Raw genomic sequence first — 19,050 nt, 5'->3', positions numbered from 1 at the left:
TGACTTTTTTATGATCGGGTGATGAGGCATGTAATAGCCACTCGACGACTTGTCACGCACCAATGACATGTGACCTAACTTAATATACACATTCATTATTCTTTCGTATGCTATCTTAAGTTTGAAATGCGTGGGAAAGAAAAAACAGCAATACAACACGATGATCTAATAGTTCGCGGTAGTTAGATATTTCGTGCCTCGTTGATCAGTGTTTGTCACTAGCATAAATTTTTCACATATCCTCGTGTTGCCTTCGGGCATTCAACAATTGTCGAAAAACAACGCTTTCTGAAGCTACCGTTTGCAAATCTCCTTCGGTTTAACGGTGATCACGATAAATGGCTTTCGTTTAAAAACACCTTTATGGCGATGATAGATTCGCGTACCAACATCAACGATTTAAATAAGTTCTTATATTTGAGAGACTGCTTAGAGGGTCCAGAGTAAAGAGTATTCAGAAATCTGTATTTTATAGTTTTACTGCATGCAAAATATAGGAATAATAAAAACTATAATTTACTATATGGGTTTTAAATTGATGGAAAAAAAGATTGGGAATACGTGCACATAGCTTACTGATACTAACCAGGTTACTTATACACACATATATTCGTCTTCATAATTGTAGCTGATTGTTACTGCGTCCTTACATATAGTTTGTCATATAAGAGTATAGAAAGGAGAAGAGAAAGCTAAAAATATTCATACACATAACTAGTTAATGTTGGTGAGAAAGCTAGCCCCTTGTTTTCTTCTTGCTCTCTCTCTAGTACTGGTGGAAAAGCCATATGTTTTTTCCTACTTTTGTTTCTTGCTTTCTCCTAATGCATTTACTAAGGCCAGTAAGGACTTCTCCCCAGTCTAAACTGTTTGATCATCTTTTGCGCTTCCGCACCTATCGATATGTCATCACGGCCGACATCGCACAGATGTACCGGCAAATACTCGTTCACACCGATCACAGACGGTTTTAACGTATTTTGTGGTATCACCAAGGCGAAGTGAGAACTTTCGAGCTTAATACGATTATTTTCGGCGTGTCTTATGCTCCTTATCTCGCTATACGCACAGTTGATCAATTTCTATACTAAAAAATGATTGCAAACTGTTGTATACTGATACAGACAGTTATACGTCTTACAGTTATTATAATTAAAAATGAGGAAATCGTGGGACTTCTAAAGGATGAGTGTAATGGTAATATTATTACAAAATTCATCGGTCTTAGAAGTAAAATGTACAGCATTCTTGTTCAGAATCAAGACATAATAAAAAAAAAGCAAAGGGCTTTAAGACCAATGTTCTTAAAGCCACTATTAATTTTAATGATTACATTGATTGCCTACGCGATCAAAACATAAATATAAATCGAGAGCAAATTAATATTAGATCTCGTCTGCACAAGATTTATACTGAAAAAACAAAAAACTAGCTCTTAGCTCTCGTAATGATAAGCGATGTATTTTCCATAATATCACTAATACATAACCCTGGGGGCCGGATAAAGTTAATTAAAAAACGGTGAGATGAAGATGTAGAAGAAAAAGCTTAGGAAGATAGGGAAAACATAACAAGTCCAAGAAATAAAAGTCATGGTAATATATCACCGAGTGACCATAAAATAATAAATAGAGAATCAAGATTTACAGCGGATAGAGGCAAGGAAAAAAAATTAAGAGGACAGACGGAAAACAGCTGGTATAGGAGAGAGAATTCGAGGAGGGATCAACATGACGACATCACAAAAAGAAATAGAGGAACCTTTACATCCAGAGCAACTAAAAAATAAGCGTATTATTGATCAAATGCAAAACAATGAGCGAAATATAGTAACTTTAAGTTTTAATGATAGCGAGCAATGTTATGTTACCTCTATGATTGACTCATCATCCAGCGAGAATAATGAAATAAATAAAGAACGTAACAGAGAAGAACAAAAGTGAGACGACAATGAGCTCAAAGTAACTTGTCAAAAAGAAACGAGTGAGGGAATTACTATAGAAGAGCTCCCTTATGTAATAGTAAAAACCTCGTATAAATAACCGCAACCACAACGACAGGCCAGTTTGATCAGAGTTGCCAAACAACAATGACAAGTCATCGATCGTTTAGTATTTGAAGCAAAGGGTATTGTCCAACAACAACCTTCCAAGAGAACAAGTGTGAAGACAGACAATTTCGAAGAATTCCCGTTAAGAAAAAGGGTAAAAAACAATTTTAAGGTAAATATAAATTTGTTTTCTTCATAACCATATTTTTTACCCATTTTTCTTTTCTTCATGAATATTAAGATTAGTAAGAATTTGTGTTTTTTTGTTACAGATGTCCAATCTAGCAGCTTTAAAAAAGTCGCTTTTGGAGGCTTCCTCCCGTGCAAGAAAATCACCAAGATGATAGTAAACCACAGCTACATGGTTACAAAATTAAAGAAAGTTAATACTAAATACGGAATAAAAGCAGTTGTGGAACTCAATAAAGAGTTTTAAATATTTTAACCCAGTGCAGTGTCAAAGAATATAGTTGATAATGAAGTGCTATATGATAATTTATTAGATTTTATACAAAAAATCAAGCTCTTTATAACTTATAATGGTTCTTATATTCAATTTTTAAGTGAATAGGTTAAATAGTTTCTGTGAAAAAAGCAAAAAAAACATGTGTTGCATTGTTTTCCATAAAAGATTTTTTTTAATAAATCAGTGTCTTTACAATTCAAATATATTTATTTACTGTATTTTTTCCATGCATTTAAAATATATCTTCTCTCGTATCTTCTATACATTATATTTTTTAAATTATAATTGATCTTTTGAAATCCAACTATTGTGTGCACTGTCAAAACCCAGCCATTTAACAAAAACTTGATTTTTTCGTCGGCGTAAAATTTTTTCAACAAGGTAATTATTAGGATACTTGGTTTTCTGCAGTTCTTGATCGTAAAAACCACCAGAGATTGGCTGCTGCTGATAATCCTCCAAATGGTAAGTAAATGGCTTTATTGGTGCTACTCGGGTAACAGTAAAAATTTCTGTCGACCAATTAGGCGTATAACCTTTTTCAAAAACTTGTTTAGTATTACTCATACGTACTTTATCACCATCTTTCAATGTTGATTTTGTTTCTTTTTTGAATATATAAATTTTTGTTAAATATTTTTTCATTAGCTACTGAAACATCTTTTGGCTTTACACCAATCGTTCGGTGTTTTCGATTATTGTAAGAAGTTACCAGCTGTTGTAAAATATTGAGCCACTTTTAATGACCTCTTACACTAAACTTTTTTCACATAGCATGCTTTAGGGTACGATTAAATCATTCACATATAGACGCCTTAAGATTACTGTACGTAGAGTATAAGTTAATTTTGTAATTTTTCATGAGACCTTGAAAATTTGCGTTGTAAAACTCTTTACCACGATCGGTTTTGCAAATTAGTTGGAACTTTTCCTTCCATTATTATAGTTTTCAAAGCTGCAGTCACATCTTTACCACTTTTATTTATTATATACTTCAGCAGAGCTTTCCTTAAGTAATATCTATCACTTGCTCTTTTGCAGACGAATACACTTTTTCATACTCGTACCTCCGCAATTAAGCCATGGTAACAGGTCACTTTTACTTATACAACACATTGACTAAGCTCTTATGGCTTCGTCTATCACATCTCATGCAACTGAAAGAGAGACTTCCTTTTCTAAATAGGCAATCGAATAATACAGTTTGAACACCTTATAAATATGTGCACTATCAAGTAAATACTTTTACGTATCAAAACACGTACCCGCTTTTTATTTCAGCATAGGCATGTGTAAGAATGAATTCTACACCATGCTTTTGCTCTCTTATTATTGAGACGTATTGAATATCACCCTAAATTGTAATTTTGTAAGCAAGTCTACTAGCTTAAAATTTTTTATAACAAAAAGATCTGCTGGTAGAGGCTGCAGTCGTTGAGATGTTTCCAAGCGAGGAAGCAGTTGTCCCCCACGATACTCATACACCCGTTATCGAGAGTGCAACAGTGCCAATAGAAAACCCCAGATTTGACGCATTGTTAACGTTAAGATCTTGTGAACGATTTCCATTCAAGTGTGTGAGAAAAAACGTGATTGTGGAAATTTTATTGTGGAAAAATCACTATAGATTTTTTCAGTTGTGGGACATTTCATTGAAACAATTAAATCGTGTGTATCCGGAACTGATTACGGAGAGAAATACATGGAGGACATATCGCTTATACTATACGGCTAAAAGCAATGCGAACCCATTGCACATGATTTTATATTTTAAAAAGGATACTTATACTCTTTTATGCTGCTGTGAACTTTTAAGGTACAGCGTGGAGAACAGAAAGAGATTTATCTTCTAAAACGGTAGGTTATTCAAACACATTGAAAGAATATAATCCTATTGCATGACACATCTGCTGCCATAAAATTTATCTTAGTGTGTAATTAACTTAAAGTGTGGTAAAAAAGGGTATTAAGTGGTACTGCATGACAGTTTTTCACCACTATACATAAGACTTTCTCTGACATTTATTATTACTCTATCTTAATATAGCCTAACATAGTAAAATGAGAAATTTGCCATCAGCACGCGTTACCGAGTCAGGCGCGTTTACTCACGTGGGAATAGATTTTTTAGGCCGATGTACATCAAAGAGAAGAAACTGCGGAATCGTAATCGCGTCAAGGTTTATGGTTGTGTGTTTGTATGTATGGCATCGAAATCAGTACATATCGAAATAGTGAGCAATTTAACCACCGAAGGATTTTGAGGCGCGTTTAAGCGTTTTTGCGGCCGATGCGGCATTCCCAAACATGTGTTTTCGGACAACAGCACAAATTTTGTCGGAGCAAGTCATGAATTACCAGGAATGTTTGCTCTGTTTAACTCCGACCAGTTTCGTGACGATGCTGATCATTTCGCAGTCCCGAGAAACATCATCTGACATTTCAATCCGCTGCTTTTACCACACTTTGGTGGGATTTGGGAGTCGGTAGTAAAATCGTTTAAACACCATCTTAAGCGAGTGATCAGCAAACAACTCTCAACCTTTGAAGTACTTAATACCCTTGTTATCGAAATCGAAGCCATTCTTAATTCTAGACCACTTTATAGTATATCGAATGATCCTAATGATATAGCGGCCATCACGCCGGCACATTTATTAATCGGAAGACCGTTAAATTTTTTTCCAGAAGCTGACCTTTCTTGTGCTCCAGGTAACCAATTCTCAGCATGGCGTTTCATCAAGAGAGCACGACAAGATTTTTGGAAGCGATGGCACCTGGAATATTTGCACGAACTGCGACGTAGACAAAAGTGGAGCAAGTCCAATCACAAGATCGGTATCGATTCCGTCGTCCTCCTCATCGATAGAAATCAACCCTGCATGCGATGGCGGTTGAGGGTTGTCATCGAGATCCACCCGGGCGCTGATGGCATCGTACGAGTCGTCACCGTTAAAACTGATCAAGCTCGAATTGTAAACACACTGACACACTACTACACTCTCACACCATCGTACGATTCACACAGTAAGCACTTTTTCGAATACGCTACACATATGATGTTTTCGATTTGCTTGCCTTCTCTCGCAACGGGGGGAGCATGTTTAGTCGAAATGACAAAAATTCGTAGACCGCCTCGTGAGCGGTGGAGGATCAACCTCGCAGCACGCTGAAGGTGGCAACACACCGAGTTCACACAAAATTCATCAGAAATTCACATATGCAAGCGCCGGTCAATTTCTTTCTTACCTTCATGCTTTTTCTCCTTTTGTGTCAGTCGGTACAATTAATCGCTCTCGCGCCAACTCATTAAGTCTCTCTCTCTATACTCTTATTAGCTAAACATTTCTCTCCTTCTCTATCATGCACCTACATCTCCATATCCTTTGCTCCCATTAAGTGTCCTCGGGTCAAAGGTCTCTCCCCCTCTCTTAATTGCTTACATCATTCTCTCTTTTCCCGGCTTTTCACATAAGGTGTAAGGGATTGATGGGTCCTGACGACTGCAGCGGGTAGGAGAATTAAAAAGGGAAGGGGGGTCTTGCGACTACTTTGGGTGGGTGATTTGGGTCAGTTCCGAACCATCTGTCTATACAAAGCGGTCTACAGTTGTCAACTGCGATCTCGAGTATCTGACATAGTCGGGTATTATATTCGTCCTACTGGTTTCTACTAGGTTTCCAATCGTTTTTTCATTTTCTAGTAACCGTTGAAAAAAAAATCTAATATACTGATGTAAAGATATTTGGAGGACAAAACAAAAATTATTTGTTAAATATACTTATAATGTTAAATAAATGATAATAATAAATAACACTACCAAATATGATGATTTAGTAAAAATTTTATTTTAAAAAGCATTTTGCTAATCAATTGACAATAAGACTTGAATAAGACTTCAAAAGTATGAGCTTCAGAAGTTTGTGGTACTGCTGGAGGTGAAGAAACTTCTTTTGCCAGTTTTGAGATGTTCTATTGTGGTTTTGATTAGTATTGTAAAAAAATTTGATGTTGAATAACTTGTTTCTGACTGAGTAAAGAAATTAGTGAGAATACAGTATAGCTCCATTTGCGTTATGTTATACACTAGTACGTATTGCTCAACTCTTTAATGTTGCCCTAACTCGGTCACAACCTTTCTTGCTATGTGCCGCCATATAAAAATGCAATTCTGCCCTTTAAAAAAATCTTCCTGGTGTTGTACTTAAGAAACTGATTGGTACTAGATATAACAGTGATGTACTGCTCTCTCTGACCTATAAAAAAGTTTCAATGTTCTCAAGCATTGTAATTTTGTCCTGTCATTATCAAAGTTGTATTATCCAATAAATATGAACATCTATAATGTAATATTAAGGTTACTTTATTAATATTAGAATTTAATTTCAAACCAAATATTTTTGAAAATATTTCATTTGTTTACAATTTTCGTGGAATGATGAAAAAATTAACATTTACTTTCTCTATTTCTCATATTTAAAAAAAAATTTTAAGCTAACAAAACGTAAAATTTCAATTATTATTATGAAGTTATACACAGAACGGTAGGGGGAAAGTAAAGGGATCAAGGAGTTAGCGTTTTAATTACTCTTTTTATGACTATATACACAGTGGGCCATTTAAATCTGAACACCTAAATATCACACCAGAGTAGCTTCAAACAGAAAATGAGATCGTACAAAAAAATTCCAAGTTTGAAAAGGGCTATTCAATGCTTACCTTTGATTTGACCTTAAAATTTACCTTAGTAGTCATTTTAACAACGAATTTTTATTTTTAAATATTTTTTATATTTTTTTTTAAAGTTTCACTTTTTTGACCTAGAATTCTCGAAAAGCACATTTTACGTTTGAATCAGTATTATTTCCTAACAATTTTCAAGGGTTAGTTTAGAATAGATTAAGAACAATCCCAAAAATAATTCTGAAAACGTAAAAAACATTTAAGGTAATTTAGAAAAGGGCTATTCAATGTTTACCTTTGATTTGACCTTAAAATTTACCTTAATGGTCATTTTAAGGACAAATTCTTGTTTTTCAATGTTTTTTATACTTTTTTTTTACAGTTTCACTTTTTTGACCTAGAATTCTAGAAAAGCATATTTTACGTTTGAATCAGTATTATTTCCTAACGATTTTCAAAGGTTAGTCAAGATGAAATTAAGAACAATCCCAAAAATAATCCTAAAAACGTAAAAAAAAATGTAACTCTTAAGATATCCACTGACATTACAAATTTTTAAAAAAAGTAAATGGAAGTTAAAGTTCTTTCTTTTTATAGTTATATTTAATAGTTATTTTAAGGTCAAATCATGAAAAACAACATGAGAGTATGAAAAAATCATCAACAAAATATATTTTGTAAAGCAATAACGCAATAGAAAATTCTTGATATCTCTTACGAAATTGGATTTTCTAAGAATCAGCTTACAGTTTTTTAAGTCAAATTATAATTAATGCGTTCAAAAATGTATATAAATGAAGCAGATTAAAAAAAAAATTTCTAGGTAATCATCGTACACATCGTTCAATAACTTTTTGGATTTCAATACTTAATATGACCTTTGGGTCGATGTACAAAATCAGATGAATATAACAATACTATTTTATTGATAAAAAAAGCCTTAATGTTGCCTGTCACCTAACTTTTTGCGTTACCCAGAAAAACGATGTAGACGTCGTAAGGACTGTTTTTTTTTTGTGCTTTTTAACCGTTAGTCCCTTCGCCTCTTGCGTTTGGGGTACGGCATTTAAGTAAGTTCCATTGCCTTTTACTTTCGGAGTGATTACTTACCGTGAGTTCCTTCGTCTCTCACGTTCAGGGTGCTTTATTAAAGTGAACCCCCTTACTTCTCACTATAATTTATAATAATAACTATAATTTGCAGTCATATTTTTTGCTCATTGAGCAAGTACCCGAAAATGCCTCCATTTGCCTGTAGGCATGAGGTTAAACGCCTGTTTAAATAACAAGCGATGTTAAGTAGAGTTTGTCCAGGGATTGCAGCACATGCTTGGAAAATACTCTGTTGTATGCTTGCTACATCCGTGCTATGCTTGCTACATCCGTGCTATGTTTACTACATCCGTGGGTCATACTCTGTAGACAATATTTATAAATTAATCCAATAAATAAGAATCTGTAGATTATAAATTAGGTGAAATGGATGACCAGATAACTGGACATAGTCTATCTATCCATCTGTCATTGTAAGATTGATTTAAAAATAACACACTATCAGTGCAAAATGTGGTGCTGCACCGTCTTGTTGAATCCATTACCTCCATCTGGTTTCCGAATCAAGATCTTCCAACTTCTCTGGCAATCGATCAGTACTCTACTCAACACCATTCTTCCATTTTACAGGCGTTCAACTTTGTGCTCACAGGCAAATAAAGGTAACTTTGAGCCTATGGTTATTGTTTTGATTTACAGTAAGAGGTAAGGGGGCTCACTTTAGTTATACATACCAAACATGACAGGCGAGCTGACTTACGGTAAACAAGCATTCCGAAAGTGAGTGACAACGGAACTTACTCAAATCCAGCACCCTAAACGTAAGAGGCGAGAGAAGTCACGGTAAAAAAGCACACTAAAAAAACAGTCCTAACTACATCTACGTCGTCGTGTCTGGGTAAAGCTAAAAGTTATGTGACATGCAACATTAATGCTTTTTTTTGTCAATAAAAAAGTTCTGTGATATTTATCCGATCTAGTACATTGACCCTAAGGTCATACTTAGTACTTACGTCCAAAGACTTATCGGACAACGTGTTCGATGTTTACGATGTTTACGTAGCAAACTTTTCTTAATCTGCTTTACTTACATAGATTTTTTAATGCATTGATTTTAACTTAGTCTCATAACTACTTTTTAAGATGATTTTCACAATACGTGATTCTCAAAAATACATCAATAGTATTCAACTCCATTGTTCCTTAGGAAAATTCATTTTGCTGGTGATTTTTTCATGTTTTAGGCTTTTTTTTATGACTTAAATGTAATATGACCTTCGAATATTATTGAACGAAATTGAAACTTAAATTTAACTTTTTTTTCTGAAGAGATTTATAATTTAAGTAAAAATCTTAAGAAATACAATTTTTTATAAGTTTTGGATTTTTTTAGAGACTTTTTTGATTTTGACCTTGGAATGACCGTTAAAACCGTTAAAAAAAAAATACTGACTTAAACGTTAAACTTCGTGCTCTTTTAAAGTCTGGGGTCAAAATAAGTGGTTTTATTCAAAAATTTAATTTGATCTTGAAATGACTGTCAAGGTTGACATCAAGGTTAAGTTAAAGGTTATCATCAAATAGCCCTTTGTAAACTCAATAACTTTTGTACAAACTTTTATTAACACATGAAAACGGCCCGTTACCATAAAAATGGCCCACTCTGTATATAAAGATTATACGCTAATATGAGTCATAGGATAGAGTAGCTATTCCTGAGAGGGTACTCTCCTTTTTTCGTTTGTGAAATCTAACCTAATCAAGATAAGGTTGTTTAACATCTTCATGAAAAATTAACAGCACTATCACTGTTGTCTAAGCGACACACCAGTATTTTTACATTGAAATTTAGTAATAAAATAAAAAACTACAAATAAAATTTTTAAAAAATAACAAACATACTGCAAGTAAAAGCTTGAAAACACATTATTATTTTTAATTATTTAAGACCTTAGAAGCAATATATAAAACGAATTCTTATACATACTCATATGCACTCTGTTAAATTGGGTTTTTATACATTTTATACTCTACAGTTGCAGTCATCTTAATAATCTATGTTGTAGCATGACGTAAGACATGTGACGTTACATAGGAGGGTAAGAGCCAACCGAAAATCAAAGCGTCAGAGACAAAAGTCTTCCTACTACCCATTTTTTATTAGTAACGTTTTTGCATTTTCCTGCTGCGGAAAGAGTGCATCGTGCAAATAGAGTGGAATAAAAAGACTGCGTTGTAACAGCATCTAATGAAGGCAAAGCTTTCTAGTGGTAAATATCCCTGGTAAAATAGCCTGTCAGTTCATCTCTCTCGTACTCTTCAAAAGTAAGGATGTTTAGGAGATCTGTATGGGTATACCTCACAAATTCTACCAATTGGGATGTAATATGGGCTACTGGAGGGGATAATAAATTCAACATGGCGCAAAAAAGTCAACGTATGTATACGCGCAACATAGGACTCGGAGGCTATTTTTCATCTGTATTTAAATGTTTGACGACACTGAGGCCCGTGCGTTTTTCTGAACCACATTTACATCAGGGAGTAGCTCCTGGTGCACTTTTTATATACTCTAGAACTATGTAACTCACGAAAATGTGAAATAAAATACGCAGCTGCTGATAGCTTTCCCGTGTGTACATATATCTACAGCAGTGCTTGTATACATATAGGTACAACACTCTATCAGCAGCTGCGTATTTTATTACGGATTTTGTTGAGTAACATATCTCTAAAGTATAGAAGAAGTGCACTGGAGCTGCTTCCTGATGTAAATATAGTTTAGAAAAACGCACGGGCCTCATTGTCATCAAATATTTAAACACGAAGGAAAAATAGCCTTCAAGCCCTGTGCTGCGCGTGTGTATGCTTAAATCTTCCGCGCCATGTTGAGTTTGTTATCCCCTCCAATGACCCATATCAAATCCCAGTTGTAGATTTCTTATCTAAAAGATTTAAAAAAATTTCAGTTTCAACTCCTGCGTATATGAACGAATCTTTGTGTCTGAAAAAATTTAAAGTATTTTTCATGTATTTTGTGTCCATGAGAAGACTCGTTGGTTTATATAAAACACTACTACCCGTGAGCTTCTTTAATAAAGGCACTGGTATTGTCACGTATTAGTAAGTGCTTGATTCCGCTAATAAAAATGCACCTATCGCCTGCATTTATAATTATACAAGTATTGCTGTTATTTTTTTTCTCATGATTTGTATCAGTAAAACATAGCTACGATTGCGAGTGTCTATACCAGTGCCTTAAACTAAAAACTGACTCATGTTGCCGTTTTTAAATGCAAAAACTAACTTTCAATAACAAGTAAGATAAAAAAAAACGAAAATAAGCAATTGAAACTTTTAAATACCATTTTTATTTAAAACTATTGAAAATATTAAATATAACTTTAAAATATTGTATAATTCTTAAACAGATACAGTTTTCTCAAATTCATTTTTATGTATTTATTTCTATGTACGATAATACAGCATTAACACGGATATATGAGGAAATCCAATCCAAATTGGCCTTTCCGCGTCCTAAAAAAATTAAATTTTCTTTCAAGGCACACCTTTGAAACAAATTTTTTTTTATCTATGTACCCTTAATAACAAGCAAAAAATTGTGTACATAAACTTTAGGCTTTGTGACACGGTTTTTCATGGCAGAGAAAATAATAATATTAATTTTTTGGAAAAATCTGTGTCAGCAAGGACTTGTACTGCCTTATTAAAACAGCTTCTTCTTCTAATTCTGCACAACATCAAGTGTCTTTTTTGTGAGAAATCTGTTTTGATAACTAAACTAGACTTTATTTTACAACAGAACCCAATTATTGAAAAAGGAATACTACTAATATAGTTTTCAACTGAAAAGAATAAAAATAACTTCCATTGTATTCGAGTTAAAAAAATTTTACTATGAAATTTCATGTTGATAGCTTATGATCTTAAATAAAATATTTTACATAACATTAAGAATATTATAACAAATAATTACAAATAGTAAATGATTTATTAATCAGACATAACAGTCATTTCCTTGTAGTCCGGTAGTTACAGCACGAAAAAATAGTAAATAAAAAACTTCTGCCACCTGGAAGAAAATCGTTTAAATCGCTTACAAACATAGTCTTATAATTAAAAAAAAAATAGTTTTGTCCAACAAAATTGACGACTTTAATTATTGCTTAACAAATTGTAAAAATTAATCGAATTTTTTAAATATTTTGGCTCATAACTTCTTTAATGTTTGTCTGATTGAAAAAAGTGCTAAATAAAAATTGTTTGTGATAAAATTTCCTGTTGGTTAAGCTTTTTTTGATTATTTAAATATTTGTTCGTTGCAATGTTAAGTTGCAAAAAAGCGTGAAATTTTCTGTTTTGAAAATTAATTTTTATAAATTCATAGTCTTTTTATTTATTGATAAAAATAATTTAAAATTCGGTATTAAGTACCTATTATAAGCATATTTGACCATGCACAGGCTTTTTGTTTATTCTAAATAATGACATCACAATTAAATTGTTAATTTAAGAATTCATCAGCTTGCTCAAAGCGTAAAAATTAATTAGTTCCAAGATTTCTACGAAATTTTATTAAGATTGTGAAGAACGTCAATGCTACAGAAAAAATTTTTTTTTTCAATTTTAACTCCTTTTTTTAACGATAATTTTTGCAATTAAATAAATGCTTACGACTTCGTTAATTGTAGGTATAGTTAAACGCAATCAATTTCTTACAAAAATGAATAGTTTTCTACGTATTTAAAAAAAATTTGATTTTGATATGATGCTCTTAGAAAACGTTATAAACAAATTGACGTTTTTTACAACTGTTCAAAAATTTTTGAATTTATGAATTAGAAAACATTTTTGTACAAAAATCATTTGTAAATCATTATTGTATAAAATGTATTATGAATTCGATTTTTTTTTCATTTAACTCTTTTCAGGCATGACCGTTGGTGCATTAATGCATGTTATTCACCCAAGGATCTCATGATGATCGTCCAGGACCAGCTGCAGCTCAAGAAGCAAGATCAGCAGTCCCCAACGACGACATATATCAATAAAAATAACAACAACAGCAACAGAAACAACAACAACAAGAAGTTAGTCAAGCACAACCACCTGAAGCAGCAAACGTAATTTTATTGTAAATTTTGCAACAAAGGATACAGGTGGAGGAGCACCATGAGTAGACACGAATCTTTGTATCGTGGTAATAAGCCGCCCTTCGTTCAGTGCCTGTACTGTGACTACAAGGCTAGACAAGGGGTAATCTCACGGTTCATCTGAACAGACATCATTACAAGCACGAGACTCGTGACGATTAATTTTACTATGTGCCATTCTGTTTTTACTTTACCCCTTATTTTTGTTATTTTTAATTTTTTTTATTATTATTATTTTTTAATTTTTTTATTTTTATTATTTTTTTATTTCTTTTATTATTATTATTTTCATTATATTATATTTCATTATTATTATTTCTCATTACTTATCTACCACTCACAGACATTAAAGTTTAAGTACTTATTGATTATCAAAATATATAGTCATCAGTGTGTGTAAAAAAAATTTGTAAATAATAACAGCAGACTACTTGTAAAACAAAAAAAGATATATTCTTGTCTTAAAATTCAATAATTATTAAGCTATCGTAAAATACGCTAATTCTTTTATAACACTTGTTAAATAGCAACTTAAGTCTACGCTTTTGTTGGACAAAAATATTTTTTTCAATAATAAGACTATATTTTTAAGCGATTAAAACGATTTTCTTACAGGTGGCAGAAATTTTCTTATCCACCTTTTTTTCGTGCTGTAACTACCGGACTACAAGGAAATGACTGTGATGTCTGATTGATAAATTATTTATAATCTATAGTTATTGATAATAATATTCTTAATGTTGTGTATAATATTTATTTAAAGATGATAAGCTATTAACATGAAATTTCATAGTAATGTTTTTTTTTTAACTCGAATACAAATAAAGTTATTTACATATTTTTTAGTTAAAAACTATATTACTAGCGTCACTTTCTTAATAATTAGGTTCTGTTGTATTATAAAGTCTAGTTTAATTATCAAAACAGATTTCTTACAAAAAAGACACTTGATGTTGTACAGAATTAAGACAAGAAGCTGGTTTAATAAGGCAGTACAAGTCCTTGCTGACAAACAATTTTCCATTAATTTAATATAATAATCTTCTGTGCCATTAAAAACCGTGTCACAAAGCCTAAAGTTCATGTACACGATTTTTCCCTTGTTATTGAGGGTACATAGATCAAAAAAGAATTTGTTTTAAAGGTGTGCCTTGAAAAAAAATTTAATTTTTTTTTAGGATGCGGAAAGGCAAATTTGAATTGGATTGCCTGATACAGCAGTATAAATTGATCTACCAACTGTACGTAAACCGTAGTTGAAAGACATATTATTTTCTTACTTAAAAAGTTAATCTTAGAAATATCCGTTGACATGAAATATGCTGCTCATTCTAAGCGTAAAGCCCCTGGCACTCTATCTTACCTTTAAAAAAAAGTGAAGTAGGGTAGATCATTTTTTTGTGAGCTTTACCACTTTTCTTTACGATAAGCAGTCTTTTCTTTTGTCTTCGTAAAAGCAGCGTAAAAATCTTATTTTAGTGCATCTTGCAGTGCATCTTTTTTGACTATTTCAAAGACACTGCGTAGTCTTCTGAATCTGGCAAGATTAAAGAGCTTACATGTGCATCTTAACGTCCTGTTTTTGTCTACTTATAAGTAAACTATATTGTTTTTCAAGGCCAAGTAATGGAAAAAAGCAACAACAAATTTAGGAAAGAATGTACTTATAGTATATTCTGACATACCCTGAAACACTACAAATTAAAAAATATCCAAAGTAAGCTACCTCGTGATTGGCTATCAAAATAGTGAACCGACGTTGTATTTTAACTTTGAAGAAAATTAAAATTGCCGGAATGAACATTCATAGTATAACAACAAAAATTAGGTTTGAAGTTGATATCTTAGACCCCATACAAGTTAGTAAGTTTTTATATATGTATACATGTAAGAATACGCTTATTATTGACAAAATAAGTATTGATGTGGTGTTTTACCATTTAACAACTTGCTTGGCAAACCACTAATCATTTTAATAGCCTTACATGAGATTTCTTATTACTGGCTTATTAAACTGCTTAGCTTAACACTGCGCATAAAATTTGAATAATAAGGGAAAATTTCGCTGTAGGTAATTGGTCAGGGTCCGATTACTTGTCTGTAGTACAAGTCTGGTACTACATCGTCATGATAATAGGCAATTCTCTTGTTCTTTCTCTCCACCTCTCTTTCTATTGCCTTGCTCTGGATGCCATTCTTAAAAAGTTCCCACATTTACATTTGTCCCCATGTACACATTTCCATCCTCATGAACGTCGTGCTTCAATCTTATCTCGGAGACACTCCCAACGATCTATAGAACGTATTACTTGACTTTGCTGCTTTAGTGTACCTCATGTGGCATTTAAGATTATAGATTCAGGATAATCGTAGCTTTTTGAACTCTGCTGGCTCATCCTGGTCTTAAAGGCTGCAGGCCACTAGTCAACTGGAAAACAAGGTATGACAGTATGTGATAGAGGTACATGACATAGTACTGGTAGTGATGTGAAGGTCTTGTATAAAAGAAAATAAAACTAACGTAACAGCAAAAAAAAAGTACACTTGCACTAATCAGAAAAAATACTACTAAATTAGGGACCTGTCAAAAATCTCTGTCTTCCTTTGTATACATCAATGAGGTTTTATACTATTCTTATACTTCTTATACTATACTTTCCACGCTTTTTTAGAGATTAATAAAAAGTATTACTTTGCTTTCAAAAATTATAAATTAATGATTTGCTTAGGCTTCTCCAACTCGATCTCACCTTGGTTGGTCTTGGTTAGTCGATAATTATTATTAGATTAAAACATATTCAACTCATGCTATATTGTTAGATACTTGGGCCACATTATACTCTCTGGATTTGGCTCCATCTTCTTAGGTCCTGGTAAGAGAGATTATGGCTGAGGCATGGAATTTAAAAATAAGATTTGGGTTATCACTCACGTGGTTTTGCCGTCTCAGCTGTCAACCCAATGACTTATTGTATGCTATATCTCCTGTGCTTCCACAGGTGCTCACAAGGGTTTCCTATGCATCAACATCTGATCGAGAAACTGATCTTTCCAAAATTTGAATACTGCTGAAACATTTACTTGGTAATCGACTCGACGCGTTATTTATGATTTTATCATGCCATGAAATTTTGCGTATATTTTGTTTTAGAAGACACCCCCCACTTTTTGTATGTGACACCCTACAGCCTTCAGCTAGGGTGACTAACGCTTGGTACTCGCTGTGAAGATCTTACCGTTTTGTTTTGTTACTTTTTCATTGCTTACGATGTTTGAAACTAACATTTATCATGCTTCACCCTCTCCTCTTCTGTCAAAAGTATCACATTTGATCTCAAGTAGAAGCCCCTTGTTATCGTATAAAAAGACTTTTTTTTTACCTCACAAATCTAAAATGATTTTGAGTTGGCCAGTTACAAATTCTTTTTAGAGTAAACAAGATTTGAGATTACAGAAAGAAAGCAGGATTGTAACTGTAGAATTTTTTTCTCAAAAAATGTTTCATACCTAAGTGACATATGGTTTTAAGAAGGTTACTTTATTTTAATGGCTATTATGTACGTGAATAGCTTAGTTTTAACCGTGTGAAAAATCATAAAGTAGTTTAAAAAAACATTTTTTCCAAATCTAATAATGTCTTTTTACAGATACTGGAAAAAAAGAATGGACTGGTCTCATTAGTGAAATAGTAAATGAACGGGCAGATTTAATAGTTGCTCCATTAACAATGAATCCCGAAAGAGCTGAATTCATTGAATTCAGCAAACCATTTAAATATCAAGGCATTACTATACTGGAAAAGAAGGTAAGTTAATAGCTGTTTTTTCGTATCGTAGATATTGTGATGTTTTTTGTTTTTACAAATTTGTTGAATGGAAATCATAAAAATGCCAGTAACGTTTTGGAATTGTGTGTTTTGTATAATCCCTTTTCAATAAATAAAGAGGAGTCGTTCATCAAATAAAACTTAGCAAAAGTTGTATTTCACATTTAAATTAAAAAGCATTCGATGTATTAACAAAAGTTGTAATTCTGTTTCAAAACTTTTTTACAAATTTATTCTTTCCTTACCTTTAATGTTATGCTTTAGATAATTTATTTGCTAAAGAAATCCAAATCATTAATTATCTATAAGAATATTTAAACATTTTGTCATAGTGACACAACTAACAAATAAACTCTATCGACCAATGCTTGTAATTAAAAATTTTTTAGATATGGGATAGTTGTTTCAAGATAATGGACCTCTGACAGAGCTATGATTAAGAACTTATCATGATGACAGTTAAAGAAGTTTTTTTTTATTCTATGGCTTGATTATACTGTTCTTATAAAGCTAAATCTAGCTTTTTCGATCTTATAAGCCATTCTATTTTACGAATAATCCCTCAAAAATACAAAAAGTTTTAAACTTTTGAAATTTAACTTTATTCTTATAATATTTTACTATTATATTATTTTAAATCTTATAATTACAAACTGAATAATATTCAATGAAAAATAAGTAAAATGTAAATTAACACTTAAAAAAATTACCTTAAGTTGCACTAATTTTTTACTTGTACCATAACATATGTAATTTATGAACTTATCATAGTACAGATAAAATCTGGCCATGGCTTTGCACTGGTCAAGCCAATTCCAGCCACGCCGGAGCCAATGTACACCTTGACCAGCGCTCCATTACAGAGCTCGACTTGAGCAAATGTTGGCTCCAGCGCAGCTATCAAGGCTTGACCTATCACTGAATCAAATTTCCAATCCGGAAAGATGTTCAATGTCATACGAAATCCTGGTAAAAGTTCTACATTTATGTCAGATATAAAGTAATAATAGCTACTTATATTATGTGTAAGGGGTATTGCAGTTGTATTGTAGTAAGTGCTTTGGACAATGTCAAAATACACATACAGAGCTTGCTGAAGAAAATCTTAAAAAACTTTCTGCGCAAGTTCTTTAGGATTAATTGACACAAACAAGTTAAATAAAATACTTCAGCCTGAGGCTGATGTTGATTGATTGATCGCAAAGGTTGAAGATTGTAACAATGCAAATATGGCCTTCATGCCTAAGACGCTCTCACAAACGCAACATGCATACCATGGGACATAACTTAGGACGCTAGATGATAACAAACTAGGCTGCAGAGACACAGCAGAGCCAACGGGAGTAGTGATAAAAACTTATACGTGCTATCTGTATAGTAGTAGCTATTTATGTTACTCTGGAAATTAATGATCCATGTCCGCAACTCAATTTCACTCATAAAAGCTTCCACCAGTAAAAAATAACGCTAAACTTTTACTTGAGCATGTAAGAATAATATACTTTTGCTATTGGAAATATGATTTGTACCTTAGTCACACTAAAAATTGACAAAGACGAGTGAGTTTTTACTGCATACATTTTATCCACATATTTGCACCATAATGGCAGTCTTAACAAAAATCAGTTCTAACGAGTAACTTTGCGGATTGGAAATGCTAACAAATAGTTTTTATTCAAAGTTTAATACTAAAATAAAAAAGTTCTTACGATAGTAGTGCTAGAATTTGTTATCTCTTAAATAGCCGAGCTCTTCTTTTTGCATATTTAATGCATACGAAAATTCATTTCTGTCCTTA

The 19,050-nt window shown here is 32.6% G+C and overlaps 1 protein-coding gene across 1 annotated transcript in view; it reads left to right on the top strand.

Annotated features, from left to right (window-relative positions):
* The window catches only part of Nmdar1 (glutamate ionotropic receptor NMDA type subunit 1), a 1,366,481-nt gene that overhangs the window by 772,230 nt on the left and 575,201 nt on the right, over positions 1–19,050 (top strand). Inside the window, exon 12 of the mRNA XM_089592421.1 lies at positions 17,074–17,231. Within this exon, the coding sequence (XP_089448547.1) occupies positions 17,074–17,231 (158 nt within the window). The remainder of the gene's footprint in view (positions 1–17,073; positions 17,232–19,050) is intronic.

The sequence above is a fragment of the Copidosoma floridanum genome, unplaced genomic scaffold, assembly GCF_036245765.1.
Source record: "Copidosoma floridanum isolate Cflo_tuat_1 unplaced genomic scaffold, Cflo_Japanese_pri ptg000017l, whole genome shotgun sequence".
Lineage (NCBI taxonomy): Eukaryota > Metazoa > Arthropoda > Insecta > Hymenoptera > Encyrtidae > Copidosoma > Copidosoma floridanum.
This window is presented reverse-complemented; position numbering and strand designations above follow the sequence as displayed.